General features: G+C 34.6%; 1 protein-coding gene across 1 annotated transcript in view; it reads left to right on the top strand.

The window, feature by feature from the left end:
- LOC122813600 (vitellogenin-like) overlaps positions 1-16,676 on the top strand; it is an 88,652-nt gene that overhangs the window by 32,753 nt on the left and 39,223 nt on the right. The window contains exons 14-19 of the mRNA XM_044086013.1: positions 5,458-5,582; positions 5,672-5,770; positions 10,302-10,421; positions 10,534-10,723; positions 10,804-10,897; positions 10,999-11,184. Coding sequence (XP_043941948.1) covers positions 5,458-5,582; positions 5,672-5,770; positions 10,302-10,421; positions 10,534-10,723; positions 10,804-10,897; positions 10,999-11,184 — 814 coding nt within the window. The remainder of the gene's footprint in view (positions 1-5,457; positions 5,583-5,671; positions 5,771-10,301; positions 10,422-10,533; positions 10,724-10,803; positions 10,898-10,998; positions 11,185-16,676) is intronic.

The raw sequence follows: 16,676 nt of genomic DNA, 5'->3' as shown, positions 1-16,676 counted from the left end.
GTAATGAGGTTTATTGCCATTAATTATAGTATTTTCTGCATTTACTTAAGTATTAAGGAAGGCTGATTTGCCAAAGCAATGCTTACGTTTGCATTTCAGTTTTGTTTTGCCATTATAACTACTGAGGTTTCATAGAAGTGACAGATTTATTTGATTATGTTTACTTCATGTTTATGGTGGCAGGACCATTATCTGACATTTTGTCAATGTTGCCTTGCCCCATCAGGTAAAACGTAATGTCTTTGTCAGGTTTAAAGAATTATGATTGGGTCTCTGATCATAAATATGTTGCTCTAAGTTTAAGAAACTAATGTCAAGAAGTCAACCTCAATGGTGGAGCAAAATAAAACTTGAGGGGTGATGTTTAACTTCCATTTCAAGAATATGCAACTGTGATAATGTGAAGTATTGCCATCTGTGCCAGGGAGAATAGGCCAATGCATGTGTAACATATGCCAGCATAGTTAGCTGGAGCTTTGTAAATAATTTTGGGTCATTTGACTATCACACTGACTTGTAAAGATGTTTGCATTATAAATGTATCGACAGTGTTATTATAATTGATTAAATGTTTATATTTAAGCAAAGAATTCTGGAAGAGAAGAGCAGATGTTTTTGAAAATTGTTCTATAGCTTTCAGATACTGCAACAGATATTAAAAAAAAGCTCTGAGTATTGTACCAGAGTCAGGTGATCAAATGTGATGTCATTCCCTAACCAACACTGAGAGGATGGAACTCTCACAGCAGTTTGTTTTCTTTTCTTTTCTTTTCTCCAGAACCTGATATTAAGATCTGTGACAGTTATCACAGTCAGTTAGTTAGATGAGATAGATAGTTCAGTTCAGTTTGTTAGAAGCTCATCACTTTGCCTTGTGGATGTAAACATCTCAGCACCTAGTTTTGCCTTGAGGTATTAAGTTAGCCAGGGAACAGTTATTCTTTAGACAGTCAGGAAATACAGTGATGTTAGTTTAGTGTTTTTCTGCATCTGTTTGAATCTGTCCAATGGTGTTATTTTTATTTCTCCTGTGATTAAAAGTCTGATGTTTAGCGTACTTAGATATTTGGTATTCTCATGTTTTCTATTTTATTATTTATTATTAAATATTTTTATACATTTCATTGTGGCTGGTCTTTTAGAGAATACTTTTAACATCTTGAGAGTACTTGTGCTTATTTTAGTGACACTTTGGCTACTCCAAAAAGCTACTTTGGTTACACTCTACCATGTATATTAGTATTGATTTTACTCAATATAATTGGATACCCTTTTAAGAGCCTGAGAGTGGTTGACTGGCAACGTGGTTACCTTATAGATGGGCAGAAGGGGTACAGCTAGTAAATCTGTGCCAGTCTTTCCCTGGAGTGTGTGGGTTTGTGTGTGTGTGTGTGTGTGTGTGTGTGTGTGTGTGTGTGTGTGTGTATGTGTGAAAATCAAATACCCAAGTGTGGAGGTGTCAGCTACTTGAAACTGGGACAAAGTGCTCCAAAGTAAGTCTCGTTTGGGATGTGGAGAGACAGAGAGTCCAGTCTCAGGTATGGAGCGTGTTCCTTGTGTGCCATTGGGGAAAACTCTGCTTGATGCAGAGAGCTGCATCTTAAAATACTGTGTAAATCCATTCCTGGTCTTAGTGACATCTCTTATCAGTGTCAGTGGTGAGGATTGAGGCTCCTTGATTACTGGCTTGGGGTAGACAGGCCATCACAGTAACTATTTGGCTGTGATCAGAAACCCTGATCATCACCATTCTTTGCTTTTGTTGTACAGGCAGCTTCATCTCTTCCCTACAGTACCAGTTGTTGGGGGAGGGGGAGGTTGCAGCCATGTCAATAATTTTCGCACCTTGGAAAGATAAAACATACTTCAGTCTGACAAAAAGTGTTTATATTACATGGAGCTTTAGCTGCTCCACTGCACTACAAAACAGTGAGAAAAAAGTGTTTCCTAACTGTCAAATATGTAACACATTTATGCAGCCTCACAAACAGCAGCCAAAAGTGAAGTATACCTGATGCACTAACAACTGTAAAAGCTGTACTGCTCTTCACCCTGTCAAATATGTAAGGAGGACTTTGTCAACCCAAATTGGCTGCTATTGTTTATACTGAGTTATGATGTGCTTAAGAAAGAGTGTTAATCATTTTTCTTATATTAGAAAGGTGCTTATCAAATGTACTTATTCTTGAATTTGGAATGCAATCCTCACACTCTATATATACTGCATAAAAAAACTTGGTATCCTGACCACTTAGTGAGAAATGCCATTTAATTTTAAGCTTATTATGAACAATATTATTCCCCCCTGATAAAAGCATATACAGGTAGTTTATTGCTTCCATAGCTTTTGATATATATTTTTTTAAATTATAGAAGCTTATGCATTTCCCATCACACATACACATCTTTCACCAGGTGCACACATACCAAACATATTATACAGAATTTATTTGTTCTTTATCAGGGACTTTTTTCTCTTTAACATCCCTTGTTTTTGATATCTTGGTATCTTATGAACATTACCGATTGACAAGAACTAAAACATTACATGTTAAAATGGCACCACAAAATAAAATATAAGTATGTATGTATCATTTTGAAAACAAGTTGGTCAAAGTCATATTAATTTGCTTAAAAATGTGTTAATGGACTAGAAACAAGAATGCATTTAACTAAAAAGAGGAGTTCTAAAAACAAGAAATCAGGATTTGCAGGTTATGGCAACATTGTTATTGTAGAACTTTTACAGTCATCATTTAAAAAAAATAAAGATTAAAGCTGGGAGGTGCCATAAATTGAGAAGTATGCTACAAATAATTTACTTCAGCCTCTAGATAGACAAAACTGTTTTAGCATTTAGACATTTTAGAGAGAAATTGAAGTCATTTAAACATTTACAGCACACAGTTCCTAAAACTGACTTCAGGAGATTAGACTAGTGCTTTCCACAACTGTCTGTTTGCTCTAGAGTGCAGTTTAGGCTCAGTAAACAATGTTCCCTCCAATCAGCAGTAATTCTTATTGTCATTGACTGATCCTGGCTTGGTTGTAACCATGCATACTTACCTATCAGATGCTGTTGTCTGCCTACAGTACTGTTTTATAGATGCTGCTGCATAACTAAGTAAGGTTAAGTGTTGCTGTGATTGTACTGTCACAATTCTAAATATATATATATATATATATATTGGAGGCTTCCTTAAAGTAGAACAGCGAGCCTGTAGCTCAGACAACTGAAAACTGCAGTGTAACTGAATCACATTTTAATACCATACATGCCTCATGAGGCTGCCCCAAATGAGTATTCATCTCCTGTTCAAAGTAACACAGCCATGTACAGTTTATGTAGACAATTATATCTAAATTAATATTAACTACAATAGACACCCTTGATTTAAGATATATTTGGGATATTACTAGAAGTGTATTGAGCTTAATAATGACAGAATTAATGGACATTCTTGTAAAGGATTTGCAGATGTAGTATGTCTGTCTGCAGCTATGAAGACAACAGTTTAAAAACTGTTCTTGAACTTAGTGGGTTAATCAGTGGCTACAGTATATGGCTCTTATCCTTATCATCTTAGGGAAGACAGTAAGTATATGACATTAGTTTGATGCCCCCCACCCTGGCCAAAGGGGTCACTAAAACCATTCCACCGAAAATATAGAACTGTCACTGATAGCACTAGGAATGAAGCTGAAAAAAGATATAGCCCAAATGAAAAAAATGCATAATTATATTATTGCATGTATGCTCTAAGCAATGGACTTAATTATGCAACAGTTTATATATGGATATTACATACAGCTGATGTATGTACATTCTAAAACTGTTAAAGTGATATGATCAGGGATAATTGCATAACAGGTAGTCTATATAATTAATACAGGAAAACTAAACAGATAATCAAGTATCATCAGACATTATGTAATGAAACACAAATCAGATTTAAACTTCTATCTTTGAATATGTCATTACAAAGCTAGAATGTTTTCTAGTTTTTAGATATAATTAGTCTTCAAATTAAAATCGATTCTGTGTTGTCATATTGATATTATTGTGGCAAGCACAATATGAACATAAGCCTTTCCAAACTTGAAAGAGTTAATAGTGAAGCACATTTTGCTCAATTTCAAAATTGTAGCTTAAGACCATACTTTCTAAGTGGTTACCTGTAAGTCAATGTCTAACCTTTAACTATGTTTAAGATATTTTATTAACACTGTAGCTAGATTGTTATAACTAGACTCAGTGTTCTTCCAAATTAATTTATTTAAGCATATACATTTCTTATTGCTGTCAATTTCTATTTTAATTATTTGCCTTAAAAATTGCCTATATGATGCAACTAATCTGTAAAAAGATTTTACAAAAATGATGTGATGTGCAAGCAAACTGCAGAAACATGTTCAGAAAGGAAACAATGTTTGATGTGACAAATTAACGTTTGGGTGGAGGTACCTTTCAGCGCACCTGACAGAAGTAGGCAGTAAACTAAATGAATAAACATCAGAATAAATAACAGAAACATTAGAGATAATTTTAGACCTACATTTTGTATCACAAATAGTGTTTTTGATGTCATTATGGCAAATATTTTCTGAAAAAAATCCAGCCATACTGATAATGGATGAAGTGTTAAGAGAAAATCCTATGAAAATCATTTGAACATAATTTCAGTATATGATAAATTTTACAGAAAAATATAAACAGCCATGTCATTTATTTCCTTAAAAAAAGCAAAGAAGTATAAATGGTAATTTATGTTATATAATACATAGTACATGCAGAAATCAAGCAAGGAGGAGGTCTGAACATTAGCAAGGAAAGTTTTTTCTTTCTCCAAGATGTATTTATCCGACTTTTTTCCTTGTTAATGACCAAAATACCAAAATATCTCTAAGATTGTTTGCACTTCTGCCTGAGAAAATAATACAAAAAAGTAAAACACAGAATTTAGACTCATATAAAAGAGAATGCAAAGGAATACAAACAATCCAACAGTAGTACTTTTTTTGTAAAATATATCTCCATTCCTAAGTAAAATCTCAGTTTTGCTGTATTGGAATGAGTAAATCAAATGAAAGGACATGAATTCATTAAATTTGCTATATATTTGTTTGGTAACCAGTTTAACTTGATGTGTTAACTAAGGTATGGTTTTATTAGATTTATTTTCTACTCTATGGATGAAAAAGCTTAGTATTATTAGAGGGTACTCTGATAATATGTAATAGGTACACATCCAAAATAGTTAGCCAAAGTTTTCAGCAGTATAGGTGCTATTTATTTATAGAAGGAGCGCAATTTATTCATGGGGTAGATTGTTATCAACTAAGTTTATAGTACAGCTGCACAATTTCTTCATTTAATACTTATGCAGTTACTGGAAAATATAAAATATTATGAATATTCTTCATGAGGATTATATATTTTACATCCTTTTTTCACAGATGACCTCATGTCTGGAGCATCTCTAGATGTGTTTGTCCTCAACAATGCTGCCAGCTTCCTGCCTTCAGCAATTATGACCAAGTTCAGAGGGTATTTTGCTAATGCTAAGGCTAGCATTTTTGAGGTAAATTAACATGTCACAGTTTAAAATCAAATGTAAATGTTCACTTTAGTTTTGATAAATATTACTAATCATTAATTATTATTATGCAGGTTGGTATCCAAGCAGAAGAACTGCAGCAACTTATGAAACGTCAGGGAATCGATACTCGATCGACTGTGAGAAGCAAAATACAGCAAATATTGAAAACGGTAAGTTTTTTTTTATGGACATTAAGTTCTACTTACAGCAATTGAAATCTGATGAAATTCTAGTGCAGTATCAATGAAATGTGATAATGAAAGCTAAATTTCACCAGGCCTTCCTTTAAATACTGTAGGAAAGTATTAGGCTGGAAGAGATATAATTGTTTCAACAGACACCTCTATTATATTCACAATACAAAGACACAAATATATATTTACTACTGATTTACAGGTCCATCTCATTCTAATAGCTTAACTCTCAGTTTACTCAAAATATGAATGCAAATGAAAGAAATAACAGTGGTCAATTTTAGGTGAACACAGGCAGTTAGTCTAAAAAGCAGGAGCCATAACAATAAACAGTGACCAGAAACAATTACGTATACAAAGTAAGTTCTTATAACAAATGGAGTGATGAGTATGCAGGTGGTATATTCAATTCACAACATCCAAATCAAAGATATTATCAGAAAAAACAAAATGACTGAAGTGGAAATTTTATATAGCTATAGGCAGAATAGCACAGAAGCTGCAGAAGGTTGGGATGTAGAAGGCAAAAGGAAAACGTAGTCATCTAAAAGTGCAGTTTTTTTCCCTTTTTTTTGCGGTCTACTGTCATAACAGAAGTATATCTCTGATACAAGATGTATGTAGTATGAGTTACATTTGGAATTACTGCACAGAAATTTCATAGAAAATTACAAATGAAGCTAATCCAGTAGCCATAAAAGTCAAAAGTTAGAGGAAAAAAATGCAATGGTGTTGTTGCCACACAAAGAGCAACCACCGCAGAGGAGTGGCAGGAAGATTTTAAACACTTCATTCAAATGATTAAACACTTCAGTCAGACTTTTAATAAAAAGTCCAAATGAAGTGTTTAGCAGCTTTCCACTGCCAACATTAAAACTACAAGCAAAATATAAGAAAATATAAGTCTTGATGCAGAGAAAGTATGTGGCAGAATAAGCTGGGATTTTATGTGTACAGCAATGGAAACATTGCATTCCCTGATACAATAATAGGGTTAATTAGGGGGATACATGAGAGATTGGAGGCAATAATAAAAGTGTGAGCGTTCCTCTCTGATAAGTTTTGTCTGAACAGAGCAATCAGGCAGGGGTGTCATCTTTCCCCTTTGTGATTTGCTTTATATTTAGAGCCATTGGCAAAGAAAATAAGGGACTCAAATTCAAGGATACAATTGGTATGGTAATCAAAAAACTTGGCATTATTTGCAGACAATATTATTCTGTACCTGCTAAATCTAGAAAAGCACATCTCAGTGTTGTGGAACATTCTGAGACAGTTTCAAGTCTTTTTGGGTTATACAATTAATGAAGATAAAACAATGGATATAGCTGTGAATTATGTACCCACACATGAAATGGCTCAGCTGTACACATATTTATGAAGACACAATAGAAATAAAGTATTTAGGAGTATAGATTTTGTTATGGCAGCTTTGATAAACAAAAGATAATACAAAATCTGAGAAACTGTGGATGTGTTTTATGGACATGGATACAAGCAGTGAAAATGTTTTTAGTCCCTTAAGTTTTATATATAGGTCAGGTATGTTTTATCAATCAGAGGAGAATTCATGGACAATAATTAATAAATAGGTGAAAGGATTTAACTGGGAGAGAATGATGGCAAGGGCCAAGTGGGATAAGTTGATCCTTCCAATAGAACAAGGAGGTATAGGATTACCTGATTTGAAGGGATATTTTAGAGTTAAGGCTCATATACATAACACACGCAGAAAGCTATAATTCAAAGTGGAAAGGGATGATGAAGAACTGAGGGGGTTAAGAAGTAGGGAGAGAGTGAGATTTTGGATACAGATCTTTAAGAAAGAATAACAATAGCCATAGAGAATATTATAGTTATAAAGTATCAGAATGTATTCTAAGAACTAAGCCAGCATAAGAGTGGAGAAAGAAGATTTTGCAAATAAGGATAACTGCAAATAGGGGTAAAATGAACAGGTAAGAGGACGCTGAAATTTACTGAAGAAACCTGGCAAGCGAACCACGGTATTGGGAGCAAATAACTGGAGGGGTAAAGTGATAGAATGGGATGAGACCAAGAAAATGTTTGGATTACAGTTTAAAGATTGCCTTCCCCACAAGAGATTGATATCAGAGTATAGATAAAGAGAAAGGGATAGAGGATCCTAAGTAAATAACTTGCTCTGGTAGAGTTTTTAGTTGAATCTAGAACCACTGTTAAAAAATAAATAATTAGTAGGGCATATAAAATATTGCACAATAATTATATGAATCAATCAGAAGAGGTTAGAAAAGATTGGAAGGAGAGACTAGGTAAGCAATTTACAATGGAACAATGGATGAATAAATGCATGGCTCCCAAATATGCAACAAAGTCTAGAAGATTTAAAAAGGAAAAAATTGGAACCTTCTGCCACCTGATCTAACTTTACAAACCTCCCTGCAGCTCTTTAAACAGAAACTCAAGAAACATCTTAAAACTCATTGGTTATGTCCTTGTTGTAACCCTGACTAATCCTCTGCTTTCTCTACTGCCATCCCTGTACTGCCTCCTCTTACCATTCAGTACAATCTCTGGACTGCCTCCTCTTACCAACCATTACTACTTTACCTCCCTGGATAGTAGTAAATATCTCAACTAAAATTAAATGACCTATGCTATGAATGTAATCCTTGGAATGTACTGTATATTCTACAGATATCATACTGTTCAGTGACTTATTCCTGTCCTATATGCACATAATACTTTAATGTATTTTTCCTCTCATTAATACTCATTTATTTTAACATCCTTTCTTTGTATGAATTGTACATGATATATTTAAGTGTTTTATCTCAATGTTACCATTGGAGCTTTTCTCCCCGGGCCTCCACTGAAAATGGAAATATACCCAGCTAGACTAGCCCGGTTAACAAATGCAAAATAAAATACAATAAAATAAATAAGATTTAGGATTTTTGCTTAGAAGTGTTTGTATATGTATTTTTATACCCAAGTAGACTCCAAAGAAATGTCCATCAGGTAGATGGCAAATGTTGGAGGGGGACCAAGGATAGAGCCTTGTGGTACATCGGTAGTGACTGGGAGGTATGGAAAGAGGGAGGAGTGCCTTGTTACTGACTGATATCTTTTTGGTAGGTAGAAGGGTGGGCTGAGAGTGACATAATGAGGACATTTGAAGTAGAAGTTTGCTGTGACAAACTGTGTTGAACGCTTTTGATAAGTCTAGAAATAAGGAGGAGACTAGTTTCTTGTTATCACTAGCTTTATTGACAGTATCTATATAGGTTACAAGGGCAGTGTTAGTAATATGAAGAATGGAAACCATGTTATGTGGGGGATATGTGTTCTTCCTGCAGGAGATTGTTTAGTAATTATTTTTAAAAAAATGTTCAGGTGTTTTGGAGAGCGGGAAGTAAGATTGCTATAGGTCTAACATTAGTAATACCTGTTGAATTTCCTTCTTTGTGTACAGGGACAATGTGTGATGTTTTCTAGTGAGACTGTAATGATTTTCCAATGATCAACCATTATTCTTTTCAGCTTTAATAAGTTATTTATATTCAAGAATTAATGGCAGGGATTTTGCCTGCAAAGGTATATTTAGGCATACCACAGGGAATAATGTTTCTGAATCGTCCTTCTGGTCAGCTGGAAATAACTCACTAATCTCCACATAGTTGTGCATCACTTAATTGAACCACACTCCTGTGTATTTCGCTAAGACCATGGGATACAAATTGCTTAATTCTTGTACTCTCATCTAATAATACATTTTAACCATCTGTATTTTTCCACATTACTGTAATTCCCAATTTCTTAGTTAATTTCATTGTTTGTTGTCCCTTGTAACTGAATAAACTTGTTCTTCATATATGAATATCTATTCAATTGCTCACTAACCATAAGATTGATATCCTTTTGCTCTCAGCCTCTGCAATCCAACAGCAAACATTTGCATTGCCTCATATTCAGATAAACAATTTAACATTCCACCTTATTATACCTATTTTTGCATGCATTTTGGATCAAATGCTAACCCTGACAGAGTTAGACTTTCAGAAATGTTTTGTGATGAACTGCTCAGTTACTTCATGACACTCTGGAGAAGTGGATAAATCCAGTTACCATACTGCAGTATATTGTACATTGCTTCTCGCATAATACAACTTCATATACACATTTAACATTTTGTCATGTAGTCTTTTATTAACTAATTTGTCAGTTATTAAACTTCAAACCTTTTTATTTCCTGCAATGATTTCATGTAACATGCTTTTTTTTTCTAGGAATGACAATTCATGTCACATTTTTCTGCTCTATAAGGGCTGTCTTTTGAGATGGAATGAATACTTCTAACTCTATTCATTTTATAAGAAGTAAAATAGCACTGTAAATAAAAATGGTTGGATTTAACAGACATTCATTAAACATTTCCATAAGATAAGAAAGGTGATGTCAGGAGTTTGGTCTCTGATGATATTGAACTGAAGTAAAACTATATCAATCGTCTCTGTGTTTACAGCTTTTGGGATGGCGAGATCTTCCAGCTGGAAAACCACTAGCATCAGCTTATTTGAAAGTATTTGGCCAAAATGTTATTTTTGGAAGGTTCAGCAAAGACGAAATTCAAGAGATGATACAGGTAAAAATACATATTTCTTCAATGATAAATTCAATAGCATATCCCTAAATAAATGTATAAATTATAGTGAACATATCATGTCATCTAATACAATGCTTTTATTTCTACAAAGGCTGTAAAGCAAACAAGGGATCCAGCCATTCCAGTGCAGAAGATAGTAAGACAACTTCAGAATGGAATAAACACTCATTGGTCAAAACCACTGCTTGCAGCAGAAATTCGTCAGGTTGTTCCTTCCTGTGTAGGGCTTCCTCTGGAATTTAGGTTACATGCATCTGCAGTGGCAGCTTCTAGAATTAACAGTAAGTATTAACTAATATAAATCATATTTATTTATTTTTTTAATTTAAGTAACTGCTAATTCAGATTCCTCCTTTATCAGGTCAAATTCAGATTAAGCCATCTGTGTCAGAAAATTTTAGATTGGCTCAGCTGTATGATTCAAAGATTGATATGAGACTTGAAGCAAATCCCAGGTATTTAAAGACTTTTAAAATAGAATGCAAATTGTATTAACTACAGAGCAACTTAGAAAACTGGAAAACATGATTCAGACTATATTTTTATTTTGTTATAGTGCAATCACACATGTTGTGGCTATCATAGGAGTCAACACTCCTTATTTCATAAGTGCAGTTGAGATGACAATTAAGGCCAGAGCATCTGCTCCTGTCAACATTGCAGCAAGCTTAAATATAAGAGAAGAAAATTTCAAGTTAGAAATGGATCCTGTTCAGCAAGAAAATGAAATCATAACTTTGAGGTAAGACATTTCAGTAATCGTTTAATCTTCCATTTGTAATAAATAAAAAGTAGTAATAGTAGAAGTCAAAGCTGACATTAAGTATTTATTGCAAGTAATATGTTAATTTCTGTAAGTATAATTAATTCTAATATAATAATTAAAACATCATATTTCTTGCATAGATTTTAACAATCCTGTAAATTTTCATGCACTTCTAATTTAAGATAATTAAATTTTTGTTTATTTTTCTCAGATGTATAATGTAGCACATCATCTAATTCCATGTAAGGTATAACAAAGGATATATTGGTGAAAAGGATCAAACAATGAAGGATCCAGCTTTATTCTATCACATATCGCCTACTCAGAGGTGATCTCTGCCTAACATACAAAGCTATGTCAAACCCAGAGCTGTTGGACATGCTCCACTTAAAGAAATCCCAATCCCTCTGAGCTACATGCTCTAGGGACCTAAACCTTGTCACCACAATAAACAGAACATGCTGGAGGGATAGATTCCTGTCCCAGAGACTTCCCATAATCTGGAACAAACTACTTATCTATATCAAACAAAGCTCCTCATTAGCACTCTTCAAGAAAAATCTTGATGATTGGATGGGAGATAGGAAATTCACCCTAAGGATCACTTCTGTGGCTCTGCTTGACAGGGGGCACAGGAAAATAATTTTCTTGGCTGGCAAAAGCCAGGGTACCATTTAGCTAGGCTTATATAGGCCCTAGGGCCAGTAGCCTAGTACCTACCTATGAACCTGTGAACCTATAAGAATATTGTCAGCACTCCATTTTCAGTTTCTGACTCAGGTAGACTGATATGTATGGAGAAAGATTTAACAGTCATGGGCCAGCTCTTATTTCACAAGCAATAGTTAACAGTTGACACATTCCATTCTTACTCAATGGATGAGGATAGATGTTATAACACAAACAGCACTTTGAAAAAATATAGGGTGTAGTTAGGCATGTACGTTAGAGGTACTGCTCATGAGATCATCTGTATGACCTTGTATGGGTATTATTTCCTGTTCATGTTCCTTCCTTTTCCTATTTTTACACATTGTACAGACAGTACAAAATGCCTCCTGTGTGAAAGGCCATTACTACTCTTTGATATCCTACCCACAAGAATGTAACATATTTATTAAAAGCAGCTGGTGGCTAAACCGTAGACAATTGATTGGCACACAAACGTATACAACTAGTATGAATATAAAATATACATGTTCAAAGAAAATACTGCACTGTCCCTATTTTTATATCATATCACGCACAAGTGACATTAACTGACTCATGCACACCTCTGATTTGGTTGCCTGTGGCCTTACTGCTCTAAACGTACTCTACACTATGTAGTACCGTTATCATCTTACTGTTTCTATTACCTGTCCTAACCTGTCTTCCACCACTCATCACTCCCTTCTCCTTCTACATCAATTCTAGACTTCCTATTTCTAGTCTACTTGCATAAATGTGTGTGTGTGTGTGTGTGTGTGTGTGTGTGTGTGTGTATATATGTGTGTGTATATATATATATATATATATATATATATATATATATATATATGTGTGTGTGTGTGTGTGTGTGTATAGAATTTGTTTTCAGATTGTCACTGTATACTTACAAATGTTTACCATTGTTGATTTCATACTGCACATTGTTTTGTTACAGGATGGACCTACGCTAGTAAAACAATATGCAAATAAATAAATAAAATAAATATGTAAATAAACAAATAAATAGAAGATTATTCCAATAAATTGTATTTGTGATAGACATTTCCTGAATAGTTTGCAAACAGTAGTGAGGTTTATTTAATTCACAATAATAGTTCTCTATCTGACCTGAATAAAATTATTTGTGTTGGTTTGCACCCATGTGTGTATTTGAAAGATATACCCACTGAAACTGAAACAGTTTTAGAATATAACACATTTATAAACATGAACCACACCTTTACTTTTAGTCATTTGACATAATCCTGTCTGATGTAAAATTCATCATAATGTATAGGCTACTGTATTTCCATGCTAAATGCATCAGCAGGAACTTCCTGATTCCTAGAAAGACACATTGACAACTAGGTATTTCAAGTGGAGCAACTTACATTTAAAATTAACACACGTGATTATGTAGTATTGATGTAAGTAAGTGGCTGCTCTTCTAAAGGAATAAGTTATTTTTATTTAACCAGAATGCTTTATGGTTGTATGTAAATAATTGCCTGATACCTACCACGACATCATTTTGTGGGTATTGTTATAGAGAAAATGAATAAACAATGGAATAAAACACATAAAAACAAACAAATAAACAAACAAGTAAAAAACTTTTTGCAAAATGACTTGCAACTTTAACATGAGGAGTACAACTAGAAACAAAACTAATTGTAAAATAAAGAAGCTTCAGAAAGTGATGGAAGTACTTTAAGAAATGACAAGTCTTCTTTCACATGAATTATTTATTACTTAAGCATTTTACAAAAACAAAAAACATGGATGCACATATAAAACATTTATATAGATCATTCAATGGCTCAAGTAATATGAATTAGTGAAATCTGTGTGATCTGCATTCCTCTGCTGGAATTAAACATATATTTGTGGTGAATCTTCAGCAAGTTGTGAAGCTGTAGTGACTGAATGTCTATAACTACAACCAATTTTCATTTCCATGCTGATGCCTAGCTCTGGCCACTATGATGAAAATCCTGTTTCTAAGTAAGAACTCATTTCTTAAAACAATACTTCCTATACACTGAGATAGAAAGTAAGGCTTTGAAAAACAGTTAATTAGATAGTTATGCTTCTGTCTTGCTTAATTTTCTTTTTATTCATTTAAGTGGTTAAGCCCACTGGATGCAAGTGCCCCTTTTAGGAACAAACCAAGAGCCCTGTCTGTTTAACAAACTGGCTAAATGTAATGCATTAGGGAAAACGAAGTGGAAGGAGACAAACCCTTGACTATAGATGGTAGCTCATTAACATATCAGAGCCTTAAACCTGTTTGCTAACTGCCAGACCAGGTTACTACATTTTGCACAGGAATGAACCTGTTTTGTTCTTTTAAAATAGTAAACAAGGAGACAGGTGTTAGTCCACCCCAAGATACCAAAATAACCAACAAATGTAGAACTTAAGAAGAAAAAAAAGCAGATTCAATTTATTGGTGCTGTGCAAGTAACAGCCAGTAATGCTTTTGGTAGGTAGTCAACTCATAGGTTCATAGGTGTGTACTAGGCTTATGGCCCTGGAGCCTTTACAATCCTAGCCCATAGAAGTGTCCTGGCATCTTGCTGCCCGATGTTAGTTCTCATTGCCTCTATCAAGTAGAGCCACTGGAGTGATCCCCGGGGTGAACTTTATATTTCCCATCCACTCATCAAGATTTCTCTTCAAGAGGGCCAGTGAGGTGCTCTGCTTGATATGTATGGGAAGTCTATTCCAGAGCATGGGCAGTCTCAGGGTTATGAACCTGTCCCTTCAGTATATTCTGTTGATTGTAGTAATGAGGTTGGGGTGTCTGGAGCGTGTGATGCAGAGGGATTGGGATTTCTTTACATGTAGCATCTCTAATAGAGCTGGGTCAGACATGGCTTTGTAAGTAAAGCAGAGATCGCCTCAGTGGATGATACAGAGAATACCTGGAGTTTTTTTAGTCTGTCCATGTAGAACATGTGTTTAAGGCCTAGGATCCTCTTCATAAGGTACTTTTGTGGCCTTTCCAGCTGTTTCATATGTCTAGTGAGGTACATGCCAAATAGGGCATTATACTCTATGATTGGCCTAATGAGGGAAGAGTAGGAGAGATGATGACCTCTTTCTTCCTGGATGCAAACTCCTTGGTAATGAGATGTGCTACATAGAAGGACTTTCTGATCACAGTGGAAATGTGGTGGTCGAAGGAGAGGTTGCTGTCAACTCATGGATCATTTTACATCATTTACTACTTATCCCTCAACTGCTTTATATATAGTGTTGAAGAAGGGAGACCCAAGTCATAAAGAATACATGCACTTTACCTCTATTGCCCTTCAACAAGTTAATTATGATACCATGGTGTGTATATGGGTCTACTTTTATTCAGTGAAAACTCATTTCACTGAATTTCAAAACATGCATGCCAAATTGCTGAAGGCTCAAATCACTGAAAACTCATTTCACACAGAATGTAAGTACTGCTGGACAAATAAATCATATATGCCCTTTTCCCCATTGTAGTGCAATCCTGGCATTATTATATATAGTTAGGGGGTGTTGGGGGCACAGCCCCACACATTTGAGGGTGTGGGCGGTGTAGCCCACACTTACTTTTGGTTTTATACTGTTAGCTTTCAGTGAAATCAGATTCATAAATATAAAAGCTAAGTAGGTGGGGGCTATGCCCCACACAATACCCAACGTAGGGGGCTATGCCCCACACAATACCCAAAGTAGGGGCTATACCCCTGGCACCCCCCTAACTATATATACTAACTCTAGGATCACGCTACAGTGGAGAAAAGGGCATACACATTTTATTTGCCCAACAGTGCTTTCAGTGAAATGTGATACAGTGAAATGAGTTTTCAGTGATTTGAGCTTTCAGCGATTTTTTTGAGGGTGAATTGAAATTCAGTGAAATGAGTTTTCAGTGAATGAAAGTAGACATATATATATATATATATATATATATATATATATATATATATATAGTTCCCTATCAGAAGCCTGAAACACTATAAGCCTGAAAATCAAAATCCTGAAAACTATAGACTGAAAGTTCAAAATCCTGAAAGACCAAAATCCTGAAACTCAAAACCCTGAAAACACAAATAATGCTAATATGTCACTATAAAGACACTAATATCTACCAACTGACCCTGACCCTAACCCTAACCCTAAGGTCCATCACTATCGCACACTCACCTGACCCGCGCCCTAACCCTAACTCACTTAAACCACCCTAACCCCAATATTTGTCACTATTGCATACATGCCTAACCTGCCTCTAACCCTAACTCACTTAAACCGCCCCTAACCCTAACATAAAACCAACCGCACACTTACCTGAACCCAACGCATGACCAACACCACAGGGCTAACAATAGCAAAGCCACAATGACGTCAGTATGTCCATTTTGTGTTTTCAGGATTTTGAGTTTCAGGATTTTGGTCTTTCAGGATTTTGAACTTTCAGTCTATAGTTTTCAGGATTTTGATTTTCAGGCTTATAGTGTTTCAGGCTTCTGATAGGAAACCATATATATATATATATATATATATATATATATATATATATATATATATATATATATATATATATATATATATATCTCAAAAATGTAAAGTAGTCGAGTAGTAGTCGAATCAGAGCTGATACAAGAAAGCATTTGTTGTCCTAGAAGGAGTGGTGGCTTATAGAAACAGAATTCTTGAAATTGTAGCATGATCCAAAAGTATAAAAGATTTCATGATTTAAAGATTAATAAAAGTGGGAAAAGGTGTTGATTGTA

The sequence above is a fragment of the Protopterus annectens genome, chromosome 10.part0 (genome assembly GCF_019279795.1).
Source record: "Protopterus annectens isolate FY-2018-M chromosome 10.part0, PAN1.0, whole genome shotgun sequence".
Classification (NCBI taxonomy): Eukaryota; Metazoa; Chordata; order Ceratodontiformes; family Protopteridae; genus Protopterus; species Protopterus annectens.
This window is presented reverse-complemented; position numbering and strand designations above follow the sequence as displayed.